This window comes from Labrus mixtus, chromosome 24 (genome assembly GCF_963584025.1).
Source record: "Labrus mixtus chromosome 24, fLabMix1.1, whole genome shotgun sequence".
NCBI lineage: Eukaryota > Metazoa > Chordata > Actinopteri > Labriformes > Labridae > Labrus > Labrus mixtus.
This window is the reverse complement of record NC_083635.1, coordinates 11,614,858-11,636,654: the sequence shown is the minus strand read 5'-3', so window position 1 is coordinate 11,636,654 and position 21,797 is coordinate 11,614,858. Positions and strand designations below refer to the sequence as shown.

The window sequence follows — 21,797 nt, the reverse complement described above, 5'->3', positions numbered from 1 at the left end:
AATGCAGATGCTTTAAATCTCTTTTTCAGCTGCAGCATTATGATTCCTATTCTTCCTTTAATTACACTCTGATGGTTAATCTCTCTCTGAGCACACAGGCAATGAGATCTGCATTGTTCACCTTGTTTTTAATCTTCCGTCGGACCCTCTTCAGTGCCTTCTCTTCACTCTTGGTGAGAGGGAGTTTGTTGGGGACCGGGTATCCCTCAGCGACCAGGGTCCTCTTCTCTTCTTCTGTCAGCATGAGGGGTCCTGAGCCCTGCAGCTTCTGCAACAAAGGCTGCATCAATTTCTTATTTACTAACCATTTACAACTTTATTGCGTTTATAATTACGTTTAAGATCTCACAACCGGTGAGCGCTGAGATGCTTGATAGTAACTTTTTAAAAACCAAGAGAGAGCAGAAAATCAGCGGCAGCATCCGTTTACACTTCAGGATTATATCTCCTGTCGCTGACTGTCTGAGCGCCACACTCAGACTCTCAGGCTTGTAAAAAGGTTTGTTGTTTTGCCATCCAGAAGTGCACACCTTAACTATGCAGATAACTGTTTCTTACACTCTGATGGTTTGGAAATATCTCAAACTGTTACATATAACCAGAGTGGAGTTATTTTTACAGATGGACTCTTAAGTTTCGTTTTCAGAGATGAGTCCAGCTCCACTCTGGAGCAAACAGGGAGGGTGAGTCGTGTCTGTGTCGGAGCACAAACTGCAGTATGATAGAATGAACACTGCGGCCCAGTTCTACGATCTCTCTCGATCGTATCTTAGATCGTCTAATCGCACACCGCTACTTTTAAGGATCCGCGGGAGTACCAAATTATCCTGCAGGACGCCGACTCATCAGCTTTTCTTTTGAGATATTCAGCTGTTTGCGGTTTTCTTTGCAGATTACTTTAATGCTTGAAAGATTTCCCATCCGAGTCATGTTTACTTGAAAAAGCCCTGGGTGAATAAACACAACATTGAGCTGTTCCACTAACTCGGCCGTGTCTAATCAAAGTTAACTCTGACCAGGTCTGAATCATGTTCTGAAAAGTGAAGGTTCATGGAGTTAAGTTGAACTTGTTGCTCTCAGTCAGAACAAAAAAAAAAGAATCTGTCACAAAAAAAGAAAAAGCTTGTTTTTATCTGGATTCTGTGTGTTTGTTTTCTTTACTCACATGTGGAGCTGTGAGGAGAGGTGAAGAGGAGATGGCCGAGGAGGAAGAAGTGGAGGAGGAGGAGGAGGAGGAGGAAGAGGCTCGACCTCCTGGCCTCTGTTGTGGCTGCGGGGAGGAAGGTGGCAGAGGGAGGTGAGGGGAGGAGGGGGGGAGGGAGCCGTCACTGTCGCCATGGTTACTGCTGGGAGGAGTGGGTGGGAGCTGGAGAGCGTCATCTGGAGGAGAGGAGGATTGTGGAGTGAGTACATGTCTGTGGCGTCTGAAACATTCAGAATGTTTTTGTAGTATGTCGGGGGAGCAGGAAAGGTGACGCGAGGATTTGGAGAGTACTTTTGGCTACATTTTTTAAAGCTTCTGTTACGAGCTGCTGAATACGTTTTTAAAAAAATGGCAGCTTTTAGTGTCGCGTTGGTTCATGTGTTTGATCAGTCACTGTATATATTTTCATTCGAGGTTCTTTATTGTTTCATTAAGCGTCGTTTGGGATGTGAAAGGTAAAACAATCCCTCAGCGAGCGTCCGATTCTGCGTGATGTGAGGCGACATCCAACACCCGAGGGTCGTTAGAAAACAGCTACTGAGGTATTCGTTTGGAAGTTTGAGGGAGAAAAAGGTTCAGAAGTAGTTTGTTTACAGACTTATTTTTGGCTTGAATTGGACTTTATTTAACTGTTTTCTTATACTTTATATATTTTGATCATGCTTCATTGAATGCATGAAAACAAACTTCTTAAAGGGGCTACATGCTACATGGAGAGCACTGAGTTCATTGACCTTTGTGTGTTCAGTGTTGTCTGTGAAACAGAAGAACAAACTGTACCATGTTTTTAAACTGTGTCTACAGTAAGCAGGGAACATCTGTGCTGTGTTAGGAACTCAGAGGAACAGTACACCGGGAATTCTGCAGGCCAGATCGCAGCACACCGACAGCGCTGTCCTGCTCTCACGGTCTGAATCTGTTTATTCTCCAGTGATGTATTTGATGTATTTCAATGTGCCAAATAAAGGAGGTTTCATTCATGAGCTTGTGTTGGTGTGTACCGCTGGGCAGGCTGAGGTACTGTCCCATCTCTCTGGGCTCGTCTTTTATGGCTTTTGGCTTCACATCGTCTGGACTTCGCTCCTACGGAAACAAAACAAACAAAGAAGAAGAAGAACCTGACTTTACAACGGACCAGTCAAAATCGACACATTTAGCGATATTTTTCGACTTGACTTCATGCTTACCGTGTGTTTCCACGCTGATCCTCTGTGTGGAGGGGGGGGGCTTAATATGAGGGGCGGGCCTTCCTGAGGCTGAGGGTCTAATCTTTGAACCACTTCGGGCTCCTCCTGTTTCACCAAGATGGCTGAAAGGTCCTGGCTGAAGTTCCATTCAAATTCTACAAAAAGGGGAGACAAAAACAATCAACGTTTGCAAAGATGCTTTAGGGCCTGTGTCCACCTGGCAGAAAAGGTGCTGCACGTGTATCCTGTCTCTATGACAACAGTCTCAGTCACAATTAAAAAAAGAAGCTGGGACTCAGAAAAAAACACCCACAGGTGGACACAGGTCCTTAGTGACTTGAAATTGTTGCATAAAAGCTTAGAAGTCATGGCAATAATGTTTGAATTTGACAAAACAATCCCCAATAAAAGTCTCCTGGTTTTCTCATTTTCATCAAACGATCATGATTGAATCTGTTTTATAAACAAGGACTTCTTAAAAACACCACTTCCATCATCAGAAGGAAACTTATAAATATAATAAAAAGGTCAGATGAGCATCAGCCTAGAATTGTTGCCTGGCACAAAAAAGGTGAAATAAGTCTCCACCAAACTTTGATGTAGGTCCTCCGATGGGAAGTAACTGGTAGCTTATAAATCACACGTTCAAAGAGCTTCCCCAAACATTTGAACACTTCCTGACTAAGCTGGTTATTATGGACTGCTGGACGGCGGCGCTCTGGCAACTGTGGTGCATAATTTGTCTGAGTGCATCAACCCTGAAATAAAAGATGGGCTGAACCAGCAAATCATCCTGAGAAAAGAACCGACCTTTGGTATCAGAATCTGAAGAAAATATGAATATTTCAGCGCGATTTTAAAGGACGTTCACCGAAACGCAGTGAGGACATCACTCTCTACCAACATGTCAGATTGTGTAGTCTACATCGAGTTAAAGGAAGTATATTTAGAAGAGAGCCTCTGCAGGAGGGTTAGTCACAGCCACTCCTGGTTTAGTTTGGGTCCAAGTGGGTAAGATGATGAAAAGCCTCCGCTCAGCATCCCTGCCCCCGCTAACAGCAGCCTCTTTGAATGACCTCTAATGAACTCCTCATTCTGCTGACATCGTTACAATTCTTCTTGGACAATAAACACAAAAGAAAGAGCGCACACATGACTGTATTAAGTTGTTATTATTCACTCATTCACTGTTTTCAGCTTTTACTCATGACCTTTTCACAGCAGTCAGAACAAAACTTGAACCACCACTTTAAGTGCTTTTTATCGGCAAATCTTTCCCCAATATTTGACGTGATTTTAAGCTGAGAAAAAGAAAACGACTGGTGATACGGAGTTTGATAAATGTGGACGGTTATACAGATTAGACAGAGTGTAACAACACATGCATTAAGCCCTGCAGCGTGGGAAACGAGGAAGGTTTTAAGCTTAACACATGCTCGGGAATTAACATGGAATATTTCAAGTAACATCCTGTGTCCTGCAAGACACCCAAAATAATTAAAGTGTAAATCGAGATAAATAACAAAAGTGTCACTGACGCAATGACTACACCCCACTGGTGGAGAGGAGAGCTAAATGAGGTTTTGCTCCAGGGGGATCTTCAATATGCAAAACTTCAAAAGTGAAACCCTGACTTAACTTTTTACAGGAGAAAAGTTACAAAACTGTGAGGAAAAGGAGTGTTATGCAGATTTTCTCCCGCATTAAAATGAACATGAACACCAGGACACACACTTTGATGTTGGTCACTGAACACACACGCCAAGAGGCTCCCGTGGTGCATGGAAAGAGAGCGGTAGCAGTTTAACGAGACGAGTGCTGCCGTGTGTGAGTGAGCGTCATTTAATCGCCTCCTGGTTTCCTAGCAACATTGGGCTGGTTAAAAAAAAAAAACGCTCTGAAGTTTACGAGCTGTGTGGTAGACGCTCGTCTCTTAATCCTGTACATCACTACAAGAGAGACGAACACCATCCTAAAAAAAAAAAAAAAAAAAGACCAAATCCCTGCAGCCTGTTTCGGCCGTCTGAGACAAAAAAAGGTCCAAGAGCTGCAAACACAAAAGTGGAATCTATGTTGCCTCTTTTTATCTGCTTTGTTGATTCTAATCAAATATTTAAATCCAAATTGGATAAAATCTTGTGGAGTAGAGGAAATCTTGAAGTCATGTTGGTACAAGACACAAATGAGTGTCCGTGGTGTTTGTTAGAGCTCAGTTCTTAGATTAGCGGTTCATATTTAAGTATACAGAGATTCCAGTTTGTGGCAAAAGTTCCTTAGTCCTCCGATTTCCATGCAAGAAAGATTGTTATTTTGGGGCTTTTGTCTTTATTGGACAGGACAGAGGAGGGAGAAGGAAATCAGGGATGACATGCGGGAAAGGAGCCCACTTGAAGCCGGGCCACCCACCCGGAGGACGAGGATTCGTTCAGATTTGACTCACAATATTTCCCCTACAGTTGTTTTAATTTGATGTCACGCTCGGGGTGAATATTAAATGATGCAATCTAACTCTGATGAATGTGATGGCCCTGTTCAAGGTTGCAAAACATACAGAGCTGTAGCGTACCTGTTGCATCATGTCGCTCTATTAAACCTCAATGTCAGCGATAGGAAGTGCGGTCTAATGCTTTGGTTAAAAACTGGAAACTGAGACTGAGTAGAAATCGTTTAAAACAAATTGTTCACACAGATTATATTTTTTGGTTTAGGTACCAGATGACCGACTGGATTCGGTTAAAGAAAAGGAGCAGACTCCCACATTTAAGGCCTCTGAATATTTGTTGTGTGAATGTTTGTATCTTTCATTTTTATCTTGTGAACTGAGCTGCTGTGATGCACAATGTCTGACAATAAGTTTAATCAACAAATCAGCCAATCAGCAATCACTTCTACCCTGATCCTGAAAAGTTCCCTGACTGCATGTTAAATAGAAGTAGGAGAGCCGTTTGAGCTCAGTTTTGACGTGGATGCACTGTAACAACATCCTCTGTGTAAGTCAGAAGCCTCTCCCCTAATGAGGGTCCTGCTGCTAACCTGAGCCTCGTTAAGCCCCCTGCCCCTCGTTAAGCCTGTATTGCCTGATTGGACGACCTCTACCACGGTTTCTTAATGAAGACCAGACGATGCTGTCTGTTACCTAACGCACAGAATGATTCTACTCTAACTTTTCATCGACTCTGGTAGTTTGTTCAGAGACAGAGTGACACAGATTCGATTAGAAACAACATGATTTAGATCTGTGTCTGCAGTTGCACTTGATTGTGGGTTGTTGTTTTCCACTGTTTTCATCAAGAATGATTCCCTTGATGTGCAGACTCGCTTGATTTATGAACAGCTGACAAAAGCCAGGTCTTAACATAACTGCAGGGAAAATAATCTACCAAAGAATGGAAAAGAGAAACGTCAGAAAAAAATAGCAACGGTTGGATTTTGTGTATTGTATATTTGCCTTTTACTAATGTGGTATTTTTCTTTTCTCCACCTCCTACGTCAACGTTTCCCCCAAAATGTGAAAACCATTTAAAGATGAGGGGGAAAAGTTCATTTTCAAACTGTAAAAAAGCCGATCATACGTGTTAAACTCGAGCGACATCAAGCAAAAAAAGTCTGTCAGGACACAGTGGGGAATGAAAAAGGTGATATCGTCCTCATTAAAAGTCAGCATATGCTTGAAAAAGTTGTTATTTTGAGGGAAAATAGTGGAATAAAAGTCCAGCAGGAGAACAACTGACAGCTTTTAGACAGATTGATTTAGAATCTCCGTCTCAGATGAAAACCTGATCTTCATACTTTCTCTTTGTACGCTGTCGTTTAAAGACAGCCTGTCTGTGAGGCTGGTACGCTCAGGTCCTATCATGCAGCGCGCGACTAATGACCACAGAGCTCCTGGCGGTCGTAGCGGGGCGCTGACAGAGGAGAGGCGGGAGCCCGTGTTTGATCTCAGTGGGACAGGAGGAGCATTAAAACAATACATGGAGCCACGCAGCAGGAGACGTAGTAAAAAAACACACAGCTTCTCTTTGACTGGATACAGGCAACGAGAACGCAGACCACAGGCCGAGAGAGGAAGAGAGAAAAGGAAAAGCGGAGGGGAAAGTATAAAAGTCACGGTCCAGTTTCTATAAAACGGAAATGTGTGTGACTGAAGATGACCTCAAAAGTCAAACAAATATCAGGATTTGTCGCTGAAATGAAGCCGTGTAGCAGAAACTTTACAGGCTCACGATGACTAGACGATTACTAATTAAACAAAACACTTGCCCCAGAATGAAACCCTCCAAGAGAGAAGCAGCCAGAGGGTTACTGTGTGTTTCAACTTGTTTGGATATAAACTTATACCACCCAAGAACAATAAGAACCTGCAATGTCTTTCTATATGAACTTTCAGACGTGCATCAAATATCCCTTAAAATGGTTTTCCAACATGTTAACATGCTTCCTTGAAAGCCTCCTTTTCAGCTGCTGGGACCCTCACCCACCCATTCCTCACTTCCAAACCGGACTACTGCAACAGTCTCACCTACGGTTCATCATCCAAAACACTCAGGAAACTACAACATATCCAGAACTCTGCTGCTCGCCTTCTCACATACCCGCTGCAAAAGACGCATTCAGCCGTTTATTCAAAATGATCCTGAAGGATTTGAAGTGGTGCTTTTGATGCAGCTCAGGTCTCTGCAGAATATGATTAAGCTACTATCTCCGGTATTAAGCGTGCGTTTGTGCTGTGTTGACTGTGTTGAACTTGTTTTAATTATAAAAAAATCCTTTCACAGCTCTCCATGTTCTCTTTAAAAAGAACAAGCTTTGATCACAGATTCCTAAACTCATGACAAACGTTGATGTCACAGGGCGGTTCGTGAACCTGAATCATCAAGACACAGAAATCTGCTCTTGCTTAATCAGGAAAGGCCGTTGAAAAGTGAAAATAAACAAATACTTACAAGTTTTGAAAACCTAAAAAATGCTTTAACGGTCGGAAAACTCTGAGCACAAATGAACAAACTTGAAAGAGGACATCGATTAAATGGAACAAACACACTTTTCTGATCAGTAATCTGCTGTTCTTTGACTCGATAAAGAGTCGATGTTTGAGAAATTGTAAGAAAAGACAACGTTAAAAAGATATTCTTGACATGAACATTGAACCCTCTGGAGATCTTAGGATGAGGAAATAGAATAGATAAACTAGAATGTCTTTATTGTCATCATACAATTGTACAACAAAATGATTTGGCTTCACCTTAAAGTGCACACACACACAAGCATCCACAGCTAAAAACAACAAAAGAAGGAACTCTCATTCAGGTAAGAGGGGTTATGTATGGTAGGAGTTATTTACAGGTAGAAGCCTAACAGAATATAAATCGATATTGCAGAAATATAAAATAAATATTGCACAGAAAACCTCTTCTTACAGCAGGAGAGGAGTTAACTGTTTATCTCTTATTAAACCGGTTGTAGATGAAGATCATAAACTACATGTAACTGTGAACAAACACTGAAACATAACGGTCCATTTGTGCGGCGCACGCAGTAACGTAAAGACGTGAACTCAGTGGAAAGTTTTCAGACTTCATGGAGCACGTTCAGCTTATGAATTGCATTTTGGATTGAGTTCAATATCAAATCAACTGGAATCGATTCAAATACTTATATATGATGGATGAGCTGTGCGCGTGCGTGTGTGTGTGTGCGGCTGTGTGTGTTTTCCATATGTGCGCTTTAGATGACGGCTGCACAACTACAGACAGAAGCAACGCAGGAAATAATAAAAAAAACTAAAAGATAGAGAATTTAAAATACACAGGGTGCCGGTAGCGTAGTGGTGAGTGCTTGTGCTTTGATTGATTATGGATTATTCTACAACCTCTGCAGCCTGATTTACTGCTGTGGGCTGAAGGAATCTACTGGAGCAAAACTTTTTAAATGCATCGCAGAAGAAATATGCCGAAGTTTAAAATACCCAGAATTGCCCTTTAATATGTCTTCTTAGTTTTGCTGAATCTTTGCCCAGTCGTCTAAATGTTCACCCTAGCTGAAGTGTCATGTTCATTTTTGATTGATTGGAGTGATTCTCACTCTCTCTCTCTGATTTATCCAGCCTGACTTTATCGCATTTCCTCTAAGGAGCAGAGCACGATCTAAATAAATATTGTGGTTTCAAAACAATTCACAAGCCAGACAGTTGTTTTTATATGTGAGCCAGACTTTGCTTTTTTTTTTCCAGTGTGGTATTTTGGCATAACAGGTAATATGATATTCAAAGCAATAAAGTGGATTTAATTGGATTAAGGCTGAAGGAGACAGAGAGCGAGAGAGATAGAAAACAAGAGAGAAAGAAAAGAGAGAGGGAGAGATAACCTGACAGAGGAGAGAAAGAGAGTTTCCGCTGGCCTCGGCTAAAGCTGCAGACTCAAAACCATATGCTTGTCATAGCTTTGTGTGTGTGTGTGTGTGTGTGTGTGTGTGTGTGTGTGAGTCTGTGTGTGTTAGGTGGGCAGGGCTTAGCTGGAGGAAAAACTGCTCAGACTGGGAACCTGCTGCTCAGACAGCAGGATCCCCGGGACAAACGGAGATTGGACAGACAGACAGAGACAAATTGAGACAGGCAGAGACACAGACAGAGAGGAAGACGGGAGGAGGTAATGAGGAAGAGAAAGACAAAGTGTTTTCATTTCACACTGCAGGAGGCACTTGCTCCTGCAGCCTCCTCTTTGATACAACACAAAAAAGGCAACAGACACCTGAGGACGGCTCGCTTACCAACAGATTCATCCATCTCACTGGTGACTTAGCATTAGGCTGCAGGATATGATACAAATATGCAAATATTCTGATGAATGACCAAAATTCAATAGTGCATATTAGCTATAACTCACAGTTTTCTAGTTTCTATGATGTTTCATTGTGTGCTTTGAGTTTCCATTATCCATTATCTTTACCGCTGGAGTTGATCCCAGCTGTCACTGAGTGAGAGGCGGGGTTACACCCTGGACCTGTCAATCACAGGGCTGACATATAGAGACAGACAACCAGCCACACTCACATTCACACCTACGAGCAATTTAGAGTCTCCAGTTAACCTAAGGAGCATGTGTTTGGACTGTGGGAGGAAGCAGGAGAGAACCCACACATGCACGAGGAGAACATGCACACAGAGAGGCTCCTGTCAGACGGGGATTCAAACCAGGAACCTCCTCGCTGTGATGCAACGTTAACCACTGCAGCACCGCGCAGCCTGCTGCTTTGAGGTTGCAAAAGACGATATTTGAACTTGTTTTGTGGCACAAAATCATCACAAAACGTCTCCAGGGGAAACTGCATAAGCTCTTCAAAAGCCCTCTGAAAAATAAAATGTGCAACAACATCTGTTTTTGAAGTAGATAAGAGACAGTCAGGGCAGAAATAAAGAGCAAAGAAATGCTTATTTTGGACTGAGAGAGTCAATCATCACACATAAAATGTGACAGACTGGATTACTTTGAACCAATCAGAGTTTATGGTAGTAGACAGACAAAAATGGGCTCCGACTGCAAGTCGAAAAACAGACAGAAAACTCAGCCAACCAGATATGGAAACAGACTAAACATCAGCAGCCTGTACATTTTTAAAGGATGAATAAACTAAGACAGCAACATGAAGAGATGATCATAAAGCAAGTGGATCCAATTACTTGGATGACCTACCGGATTCTTGGTCCATTTTGATTGACAGGGCTGGGCTCTGGGGGGCGGAGTCTTCGCTGAGGGAGTAGCTGTGCTCCGCTTGAATATCTGTGAGATTCAAACTTGTATTAGACACGTCATGAACTTAACAGAGGTGTCTGCTGATGTCAGTAAGCTGTGCGTCAGATTTTCTGATACGCTTGGTCTTGATTGCTCACATTTTGTATGTTTGTATAGAAACTTTAAACAGTCGATAAAGACTGAAAGCTCATCTGGCTGCTGCAGCGGGAGATGTTTTGTACCCGTTGCCTGTCAACCACGCAGACTGAACTTCACAAACTCTAGATAAATGTGTTTCGTTGTTTCTGAACTGATTTGAAGCAGGTCAAAATCGTTACAGAATTATGATCATATTCAAACTGGTAACATAAAAATGACTTATTGAAGCTTTTAATTCATGGTTTTTATCCAGCAAGTGAATCATGTTTTTAAGACGTCCTTAAACATTAAAGTGAAAGTGTCTTCTTCTTCTTCCACAGTTGAAGTCTCTGTAGGAATGACAATACTTCACAGACTTAAATAAACTGCAGTGCAATAGTTCAGAGCAGGAATAGCGGGCCCACTGCGTCCAGCTCTTGAACTTTATCTTGGAGGTGACAGCCTGCTGCAGGCTCAGCCGGTTGTATCCTGAACCACCACCTGCTGTGTGTGCGGTGGAGGTCTGTGTGCGTTTCCTTCTGGTTTAAACTCGAGAGTGTTTTTTAAGACTTTGGCAGCAGAGAACCAGCTCTAAAACGGAGGAATTTGACCTAACCGGGGGAGCCAGAGTTGATGTCAGCGGTTGAAAAGTTACAACTTGATACAGTTGGTCTTCATGTTTTGGCTTTTTTCGGTTCAATCCAAATAACGGGATTTGGCGTCTCTTTTCCACCCAGACGTTGGCTTGAAGGTGAAGCTGCACTGCTGGAGTTTATCCAAGGAAACCAGAAGGTCGTTTAAACGGGACGATTAGTTGCAGAGTGGAAATCTTTGGTATTTTTTAGAGGCCTAGAAGTATTTCAACGCAAATCATCTTTAATAAAGAGGTTTGGCTTTGGAAAGTGTTCCACAGGCCGACTTCATTTACCTGCTGTGGGCTTTAAACTCTGGAGGAATTGTGATGTTTTTTGTAACTCCAAGTCTTACAGGGTGGTATTCATATTCTTTTGGTGCTACACACTCAATGATATCAGAGAGATGTACCTGGGCAGCTCTCCATGTCCTCGTCCATTTGTAGAAGTGAAGGTCTGTCTGCCAGCAGGGGGCGCTCTAATAGATGGTCGTCGAAGAAACTGCTGAATAATTCGCTGCTGAAGTCGTCCATCTGATCTCCAGAGAAAGGCTGCAGACACAGAGATGGTTATATACATTTCAATTTGTTGTTATTGTTGTTTTGAACGCACATCTTCTTGCACGTTATCTTTGCACTTGCACTGGATAATAATCTTCAATGCAATCATGTGAAACACAAAGAAAAGCAGCAAATAATCAGAATGAAGAAGCTGAGACAATTTTGCATGAAGAATTATTAAAGTGAATCATTTGATCAATTTGCTCAGCAGAAATCAGATTTGCATTTATTAGAGCGAGCGTCAGATCAAAATGAATGACTCATCTCGACTCTTACTGACTGAAACATCTCAGTTTTTTCAAATTCAAACAATGCATTTATTTCCAAGCCCCACATCAAACCATGTCTCGGAGTCAGGAACCAGACAGACAGTGTTGAGGGTATGAAAAATGAGGCAGTGTGGGGGGAAAAAAAAAAAAAGAGAATCATCGTCAGTCTGGATGAATGAGTCACCGAAACCCAAAGAGAGGATGTTCAGGAAGCCTGGGACTGCATGGTGCTCTCATTCACTGGTTTACACACACATACAGGTACACACACACACAATATGAGTCAGACCACTCTTGAGTAAACTTGCACAAAGCGGTACAAATTCACACACACACACACACACACACACACACACACACACACACAGGCGGAGTGTTTTGGATGAATCAGCTGCAGCAGTCGACTCTGCTCTGAGGTTTCTTAGACAGACGCAGTGACAGAAATAACTTGATCTAATTAACAACAAAAATAAGAAGTGATTTATATCTTTTCAATCCTGGAAATGTTCTGAAGTATTTTCCCTATAACTGCCAGTAGTGTCAGAGCAGACTCAATCAGGCCCGGGGATAATAAAAACACAGTTGATGGTAATTTTTTTCATTATCAACAGCAGGGGAATAAAAGGCTGGCTCTGCAGTTTCTCTCGGCTCTGTGGAGAATTTTGGCTTCTTTCAGCTCATTGTTTTGGTTTTCTGTCCCACAAAATGTTTTCATCAAGGAACAGGCAGCTGGAACACAACACTATAATGTTCTGTTCGGGATTTATTAGGTCAAAAGTGCACACAAAAAGAAGATTTTAGTGGAACGGCTGGTTTAATAAGGACGCAGGGAGCACTCTTTTCTGTAGAGCACTTGAAGGTAGAGATGCACTGGTTGGGAAAATCAGAGCCGACGCAACGTTTGAAATCACAATTTAGCCGATTCCATGAATTATCTGAACCGTGAGTTTTGTGATCCGCTGCACCCCTTGGAAAATAACGACAAAAGAATGATTTAACTGTTGCAAATCTACAACCACATTTATAATCTATAATAAAGTCAAAACTCCCAAGAATCAGGAATTCCACGGTGGATGTCGGCCAATGTCTTTAACGAGCTTTGCTAATGGCTTTGACCCTCAGCAGTATTCAAATTATGGCTTGGCAAATGAGTAGGCGTTTAAATTTCAAGGATGACAAATTGAATCCATACTGCATGCAAAGTAAGTATTTCAAGTGCAGGTGCAGAACATAAGTCAAAGGAAAACCATGTGACCAGTGATGCAGCGTAGATCTCAGAGAGTGTCTGTATTTATGACTGTGATGAGGAGCTCAAATGTGTCTTTGGGGAAACTCTCTAATGAAACCATATGGGGTAAGCAAACACACACGCACAGACACACACAGACAGGGGGGGTAGACACACAGATGGTGGGTAAAATAACACATGACACATGAGGAACTGCTGATGTTTGGAAACTTCTATGACCGGTGTTGAGTTAAAGAAATATTAACAGCTGGCTTGGTGAAAACTTGAGGATTAAGAGGCGTGAAAGACACTTGAAATGTTGATTTGTTGTGGAAGGAAGATGCAGAGGGAAGTTAGATCTTCCTCAAAAACACAGACGGTCTGATTTCATATCAGTTTGTATGTGGGCAGAATCAGGCTCTGCAAGGTAGAGACGCTGCTCAGCCAGGTGTGTGCATACTCTCTGTAATCCTGCAGGGTCTTGTTCCCTCACTCACAGGTGAACACTCACTAATTCATGAAGATAAAGATGTATAATGCTGACAGAGGAGCCTTGTTCTCCTGCTGAGCTCAATGATGACACATCTTCCCTTTAAATAACCCTGACACTGCCCCTTTAACTCCGCTCCATGAGGGAATATAGGTCACTTTTTTAACCAGACTGCTCAAAAATAAACAGTAAAAGTTTCCCAGATGGAGAAATGTGGGTGAGAATGGTCTGATGCGGGGAGGGAGAGGAAGCAGTTTGACTAAAATGATCTCTAATAGCTGCATTAGAACAACAGGGTTAGCTTTTTATTTAGTAGTAGCTTTTGACTGCAGTGCTGAACTTTTACTTACTACAACAATCTGACTCTTTTAGTTTCAGGAGCTGCACTTTCAAGATGTCTGCTTCACTTTTCTCACCTGTTTCAGTTTATTGCACACATAAGAAATCATTCAGTTGCATATTCTGAACATTTTTACAGAGAAATCCTGCAGGCACTAAAACCTGGATCTGAATTACGGACGAAGCAGACAGCTCTCGATACCTCAAACTTTGAAAAGCCTTTAAAACCACAAGTGAGACACCTTCTCCCCTCTCATATCTGAGAACATTTTAGTCACTGACAATATGTTTTTGCAAAGACTGGATATCCTGGACTTGGATCATTTACAAAACTACGACTACACCCCTGCTGAAATGACTTCCCATCATGCTCCTGGTGGAAATGTACAAGAAGTAAACCAAACAATGATGCAGAAACAGAAGCATAAAGGAACCTTTGAGTGTAAAGTGTTACCTGCAGAGACTCAAACCTAAACTGGGTTAGACAGACGAACTAACAGGTCGTGTTTCCTCACTTTGTATTACTTAAAACTCTCACCAGCGAGAGTCCAAACAGCAAGTTAGCCTCCAACTATTGCATGACATTCAATCAGGAGTCGGTGACAGCAGCGATGGACAATCAAGTCATGTTTTCTTGGAGGTAAAATGACTCTTTTGGTGGATGGAGTCTGGTGGTATCAAAGAGTATAAAGACAGTTTCTGGTTTCAAAAAAAGCATCTTGGTCTATCTCTGCTTTCTGAAAGGTTGTCAGACACTCAGAATACAACAACAGGGTTCTTCAAAAAATGTAAAATGTCATAAAATAAATGACAGAAAAGGTCGAGGATAGCATTATGTTACCACATCAACATCTTTGCTGTGGATTCACCAGCGTTTTATTTGCGCCACTCTTCGGCCGAGCTTTTTAAAAACAGCGATAAATATTGAGTGGACGCCGTTATTGTTGTCATTAGGACAGGAAGCTCAAAGGTCTCAGAGACGTTTCCGTCCAGGAACATCTGCTGTCAGTGTGAGCAGGGAAACAGACGTCTGGACCTCTCATTACCTGACCCCTCTCTGCTGGGAAAAGAATCACATCAGGGAGGAAAAGCTGTGTTAAAAACCAGTTGACAGTTTTTACAGCTTATTTCAGAGGTGCTGTGTCATTAGGAAGGGGGTGTGGGGGCTGAGATGGAAACCACACAGAGAAAGAGCTGGGAAAGACAGACGCAGGGAGTCATTATAAACGTCTGTAATTAACAGAGTTCAGTCTCAACATCTCTCTCTATTCTCCGCTCGATTTGAAGCCTCACTGGTTCAGGTGAAACAACTAGAAGAAGACCAGATATGAGATGTTTCTAGAGTCTGTCGATAAGCAGTGGTAGTTGTTTTTTTAAACCAGAGGGGTGAAGACATCTGCTGGTAAAATGAGCCACCTCCTGCAGCGCAACCAGACAGCAAAATGAATCACATGCTTACAAATGGAAAGAATATTTACTCTTAATAAAACCTTTGTGAACTCTTCAGAACATCATGTTCAGGCCGAAGGGAATCACACAGAAACAATGTTCATGTAAACTCTTGTGTTGCGTGTTTACATTTCAGTTAAAGAAACTAAATCATGCAGAAAACCAAAAGCAGTGAAATATTCAGAAGATTTATGCTGTGATTAAAAAAAATCAGTTCATGTCAGAAATGAGATTATAAAGAATGACATGGCAAAGGAAGCTTTTGAATTAACTCTCTTAAGAGATCTCTAACACCATAAAAACTCTCCATCATAACAGATCTGTAATGTAATATTTAGGGTTGTGTGAACTTATCATAGTCACTTATTTTACTCATTTTAGGACAAAACATCTAGAGAATTATCTGAAAGGATAAATGGAAAATATTTGTAATTGTATGATTCAGACGATCCCATAATGTGAAAACACTGAATATTTCAATCCCAAAGAAGTGATATACTCTCACTCTACTGGCAGACTTTTTCCACTTTTTTTAAATGAGACATTAAAAGTCCATAAAAGAGTCCATGGCTGGAAAATGAGGGAGATTTTTTGCAGTGTACAGTTAGCAGAAACTACAATTGTGAGAGCACTGAAAACATCATGTCATTATGCTACAATCCTGGCTGCCACAGATAAGACAAATGGCAATGTTCTCTACTGTATTTGGCTTTATGTGGTGGTGTGTGGCTGCAGCGGTTTGGCGGCGTTAGTCTTCACTCGAGCTGCATGTGAGAGGCAGTCGTACTCGTGTGTGTGTGTGTGCGTGTGTGAAGGTGTGTGTGTGTAAGTGAGACAGAAGTGAACTCAGATTTAGTTCTCAGTAGAACAGAAGAAGAGGATTTTTTCCTTCACACACACATCGCTGCATGCCTGCTCACATTCCTTCTGGAGATGCAGCGGCCAACCAGCGGCGAGCATGCAAATGAGAGGGGTGTGTGTGTTTGAAGCTGGAGTACAGGGTCTGAACGGAGAGTAGAACAGAGCAGAGTAGAAAATAAATTAATTTTATAGAATATGAACAGAGAACATACAAGAAGCAGCAGAACTAAAAACAAAAGAACACACATGCTTTCTGCATTTGGTTTAACTACAAACAGACTTGAATCAAACTAAAGCACACACACACAGCGACTAATTCAAAACTTTTACCAACTGCAATGTCCTTACTTCACCTTATTGTGCATGTGCATGATCCCAATCTAAGCAAAACAAAAACAAAGAGTCAGTGATGCACAATATGGATTTCTTTTAAGCTGATACCAAAAACAAAGCCTACATTTTTCCATATTTTAATTCCATTTTCAAAGTTGATTCAGACGTGAGTTTGAGAAAGATTCAAACGATGGACAGTAGAGATTCTTTTTGAGTCTCATGTCATGCTCCTTCTTTGCAAAAGTATTAGCAACAACTGAGACAGTGTTATCCACTGCACAAAGTCGGGTTTAGGGAATGCTGAAGATACATTTTCAGATCATGGTGCACATATAGTTCACATATGTTTAATGTTTACAGCAGCCCATCCAAATTTAACAGGATTTGGGCAGAGCTAAGTTAGGGATTGCTAAACAGTGTGTAATTATGAAATGGAATAAAACCGACCAGTGTTACCTCAAGTAGCTGTTTCTCTATAAACTCTTAAAAATGCTCTTAAAAACACCCATACTTTACACTGTAATAATTGATAGTTGGGACAATAGATAGCTCCAGGGCCATGCTCAAGCCTACAGCATCCAATCAAAATTGGCAGCTAACACAATGAAACCACACAAAAGAGGATTGATATTATGATTTGAAACCCTCAAAGACCTGCAGGCTGCAGCCAGGTATCCTTGCTCCTTATTTTTTCCATCCTAGAGGTCGCTTCTTTGTCAAAAAGTTTACTGGAAGAGCTGACCAAAATATGAGGAGGAACTGGAAGTGTGCGGATCCTTTCAGTGCGGCTCCACAGAGAGCACGTCTTAACCTTTAACATGACATCATAAAAGACTTGAAGAAAGACTCTCAGTTCTAGAAATTAAGTCTAAAGGCTTTTTCACAAAGTGTATATTGTGATGCACAAGAGAAATGCTCTCTTATTGGTCTGAATTTCTTGCAGAGTGAGAGTCATTCACAGTGACGAGCAAACACAGACTCTGCAGCTCTTTTTTACTCTTTTAACTCCACGCGTCACAGTTTTACTGTTGTGGTGTTTACAGTCTCTCATTAAGAGTCATTTTTAGTCGTAGTCGTCACATAAATAGCTGTGAGTCATCATCAACACCTGCCCAGAGACTACAACTGCAACGAGAAATCCAAATGTGGCCTTCGTGTGCCACCCTGCAACAAAGCTAACCAGCCATCCTTTCCCATGTCCTCAGTGGTGCAGCCCAGCCTAGTGGCTTCACGGCAGAACGGACATCTGTATTTAGCACAGAAACGGGGGGGGTGAAACCACGAGCAGACTTCTGGACTGACTCACCGACCGGAATAAAGATCTGCTTTAAAAAAAAAAAAAAACGGCACTGTAAAAAAAACAAACAGAAAAGAGAGGATGACACAGGGTGGAAACAGGGACAGTGAGTGAATGATATGAACTCCCAGCATGCAGCAGTGTTCAGCATGTTTCCATCAATTAAGAGTGCAAAGCTCGGTCAGGCATGGCATGCACTTGAGGGTAAGGCAGTGTCGTTTTTTTTTTTTTTTTTGCATTTCATTGCTGGAGATTAAAAAAACAGGCTGCAGGCATGTCGTAATAATGAGAACTCTCATTACATTAGAGGAGGATGAAAATGCAAAAGTACAGTCAGTCACTACAGCCAAGACATCAGGGCATAATGTTTCTGTGTTGCTGCGTCCTGTTCTTCAGTACAGCTACATGTTTTCCCTCTACTCATATTGAAGATGTCACAGGTGCTACCGGAGATGATTGATGCTGCCGTTGCCCCCGGTAACCTGTGAATTTAGGATGAGGATATGACGAGACGTTTAGAATCAACAGGTGGTTTTAAATTTGGAGGTGAAGGAGATTTCCTGTTTCCGTGCATGGCTTCTATTATGTTTCTACGACGTAAACAAGAAAAATGTGTCTGACTTTTTTTTTTTTGTGCAGCAGTTAGATAAAAAGCTCTCGGATACAAACAGTCAATAAGACATGCTCCCTCCGGGTAGGGAGGGAGTCTTTGCTTCAAGCGAAGGGGTTTAAGTATCTCGGAGGCCTTGTTCACGAGTGTGGGGGGAAACGGATTGTGCGATCGACAGGCGGATTTGGACAGTGTCAACAGTCGTGCAGGTGTTGTGTCAGAGGGAGCTGAGCCAAAAAGCAAAGCTGTCGATTTACCAGTCGATTTACGTTCCAACCCTCACCTATGATCATGAGCTTTGGGTAGAGAGACCAAAAGAATCAGATTGCTGAAATGAGTTTCCTCTGGAGGGTGTCTTGGCTCAGCTTCAGAGAAAGGGTGAGGAGCTCAGACATCCAGAGGAAGCTCAGTGTAGAAAGAATCCCAAAAGCAGCCAGTTGAGTTGGTTCAGGTATCTAATCAGGATGCCTCCTGGTCGCCTGCCTTTGGAGGTTTCTGGGCACGTCCAACTGGAAGGAGACCCCGGGGTAGACCCTGTACGCGCTGGAGGGGATTATATATCCCGTCTGGCCTGGAAACACCTTAGGGATGCCCAGGAGGAGCTATAAAACACAGCTGGGGAGAGGGACGTCTGGGGCAACTTGCTTACAGCCTGCTGCAGCAGCAACTCAGCCCCGGATGAGTGGAAGACAATGAATGGATGGATGGAGAATATATTTAAGGTAAACCTGAAAACATTCATAGAAAATGCTTTTTTGCAATCGATGCAAAAGATTCATAAAACAAACAAAGAAGCTAAACAATCAAGATCTTTCCCCCTCCTCACCCTGCAAGTTACGCCCCCTTTTACAACCATGCACCATGCACACATAGTTTCAGAGGCTTTGACTTCTAGATATGGGTTTTTTTAATCATAGAAAAACAGGAAATATTGACATTTGAGAAAGTACAAGGAGACCTTCATTAGTTTTTGAGTTAATTAAGATTCATATCTGAGTGTAATTTAACTTTCATTAAGGCAATAAAGCAAACTGTAGACTGCTGTGAGAACACGTCCAGTCACACACACTCTTCATTAAAAGTCAGGTGTGCCTCTGAGGACTCTGAACACCTGCCAGCTGAACACACACACACACACACACACACACACACACACACACACACACACACACACACACACACACACACACACACACACACACACACACACACACACACACACACACACTTAAAGTTAACCAGTAACTCGCCAGCTTGTGTCCCTGTTCCCAGTCTCACATATTGGTTTGCACACATTACAGTAAACACACACACACACACACGCGCGCAGGTAGAGGTGCGAGCCCCGGATGTCAGTCAGGATATAACAACAAACACCGCCCTTCTGAGGTCCGGCTCCGGGCGGAACAGGCAGCAGGGGTGCGTTTGATTTCATTGACTGCAAAACTTCATGCATGACAAATAACAGCACGACATTTCATTTTGTAGTGACGAACACACGGACTGAAACTCACCACGTTAGTGAGGAAATCTCCATCGCTGAGTTCCTCCAGGTCCAACAGGTTGGTTCCTCCGGGCGGGTACAGTTTATCCGCGGTTAAACTGTCTAAAATAGACTCCATCATGGTTTGTCTGTGTGCTCAGTTGCTAATTTAACGAAAATCTTAAACTCAACTCATTAAAACGGAGCACTTTGATTTCTACCGGCTGTCGTGGACACCGTTATTTTTACGTCCTTTACGTAAACCGCTGCTGCTGCTGCTGCTGCTGCTGCTTCTTCTTTTTTTACTGATAAACTTTTTAAAAAATGTCGAAAAATGTTTACATCCTTGTTGTTGGAGACGTTGTTATCCATCCAGCTGTGAGCGTCCTGTCTGCCTGCCCGCTGTTGAGCGTCTCTCTGCTCGCTAATGAATATTCAGTGAAGCCACGCCCCCCACGAAGCGTCAAATAACGACCACGCCCACACACAAAAAAAAAAACGGAAAATAAAATCAGGTAAAACATTTTTTAACGATTTAAATCAGAATTCAATTTGAAAAAGAGTTTTCTAATGGATCAAATAGATAAATATTTCTTTTGTATTTTTTTTTATAAATTGTGTAAAAATCTTATAAACATTGTTTTATATTTTTTCTAGTTTGACTACGTCATCTTTAAAAAAAAAGATTTAAAAAAATAATATTTTATAATACATGCCTAATTTCATGCAATATTTAAGAATAATTAAGATTTTTAAAAATGCAATTTGCAACTGACTATTATGAGAAATAAAAATCAGGTAAAACATTTTTTAACGATTTAAATCAGAATTCAATTTGAAAAATAGTTTTCTAATGGATCAAATAGATAAATATTCCTTTATTTCTTTTGTATTTTTTTTTATTTTTTTATAAATTGTATAAAAATTGTATAAATATTTTTTTATATTTTTTCTAGTTTGACTACGTCATCTTTTAAAAAATATATATTTTATAATACATGCTTGATTTCCTGCAATATTTAAGAATAATTAAGATTTTTAAAAATGCAATTTGCAACTGACTTTTATGAGAATCAGAAATACTTTTTTGCTCATTAGAGTTAATCTTATACACAATAAAGCAGTAGGACATATAGCAAAACGTGTCCTCACACAGGTGATGAAACACCTGCAGTGTTGCAGAAAGCCTTTAAGAGGCCATGTTGGGCTCATTAGTTGGACAGACCTTTTTCCATGTTTCAGCATTAGACTGAACTGAGCCCTCATCACTGTTTAAAGCTCCATTCGGGCTTTTCTTTCACTGACAAGTCTAAATGTCAACGAAAAGGTCTCTCAGCAGGCACCCACCAGAGATTTAATCAGAGAGCTGAGGATGAAATACTGCCCCCTTCAGGCCAGATGCGTCACTGCAACCTGATCATAATCAAATACATATTGTTAAAAAAGAAGGATAACTTTATGTTTGTATGTGAAATAGTAGAGAAAAAGAAAGACAAAAGACTGTGGAGACTGTGACGACAACCTGATATGTTGCTCGCAGCTTCATCACACACACTTACATACACACACACACACACACACACACACACAAACTGCAGAACGAGAATGAAACAGATATTTCTTCCCTCTCTTACATGATTGCTCCGGCTCTCCTCTGTCTCCTCTCTCGGCTCATTTCTCCTCTGAGAAACAGAGACGGGGAGATAACAGGACTGAAAACACAGTCTATTGTGACTACAGAGACTACACCTGTATGTGCTCCACCTCTGACCTGTTACATAATCTGGGTAGGTTTCAGAGAAAGAAGGCAGGTAAGAAGGGCATTTCCAGGTGTCATTGTTCCATGAAATATCTTTAAAAACTGGATTTCTAGGAACTTTGCTGCAAAAACTCAAATCTTAGCAAGTGTATTTGTCCAATTTGAGTCAAAAATAAATCATTACACTAATTATAAGTCATACCCACCTGACAAGTCAAGATAATCATTTAA

General features: G+C 41.6%; 1 protein-coding gene across 1 annotated transcript in view; it reads right to left on the bottom strand.

Annotated features, from left to right (window-relative positions):
- The window catches only part of creb3l1 (cAMP responsive element binding protein 3-like 1), a 29,280-nt gene extending 9,061 nt beyond the window's left edge, over nucleotides 1-20,219 (bottom strand). Inside the window, exons 1-7 of the mRNA XM_061032409.1 lie at nucleotides 19,839-20,219; nucleotides 11,301-11,439; nucleotides 10,080-10,166; nucleotides 2,392-2,546; nucleotides 2,206-2,287; nucleotides 1,166-1,380; nucleotides 122-268 (exon numbers count right to left, since the gene is read on the bottom strand). Of these exons, the coding sequence (XP_060888392.1) occupies nucleotides 122-268; nucleotides 1,166-1,380; nucleotides 2,206-2,287; nucleotides 2,392-2,546; nucleotides 10,080-10,166; nucleotides 11,301-11,439; nucleotides 19,839-19,949 (936 nt within the window). The 5' untranslated portion in view covers nucleotides 19,950-20,219. The remainder of the gene's footprint in view (nucleotides 1-121; nucleotides 269-1,165; nucleotides 1,381-2,205; nucleotides 2,288-2,391; nucleotides 2,547-10,079; nucleotides 10,167-11,300; nucleotides 11,440-19,838) is intronic.
- Between the last annotated feature and the right edge of the window lie 1,578 nt (nucleotides 20,220-21,797).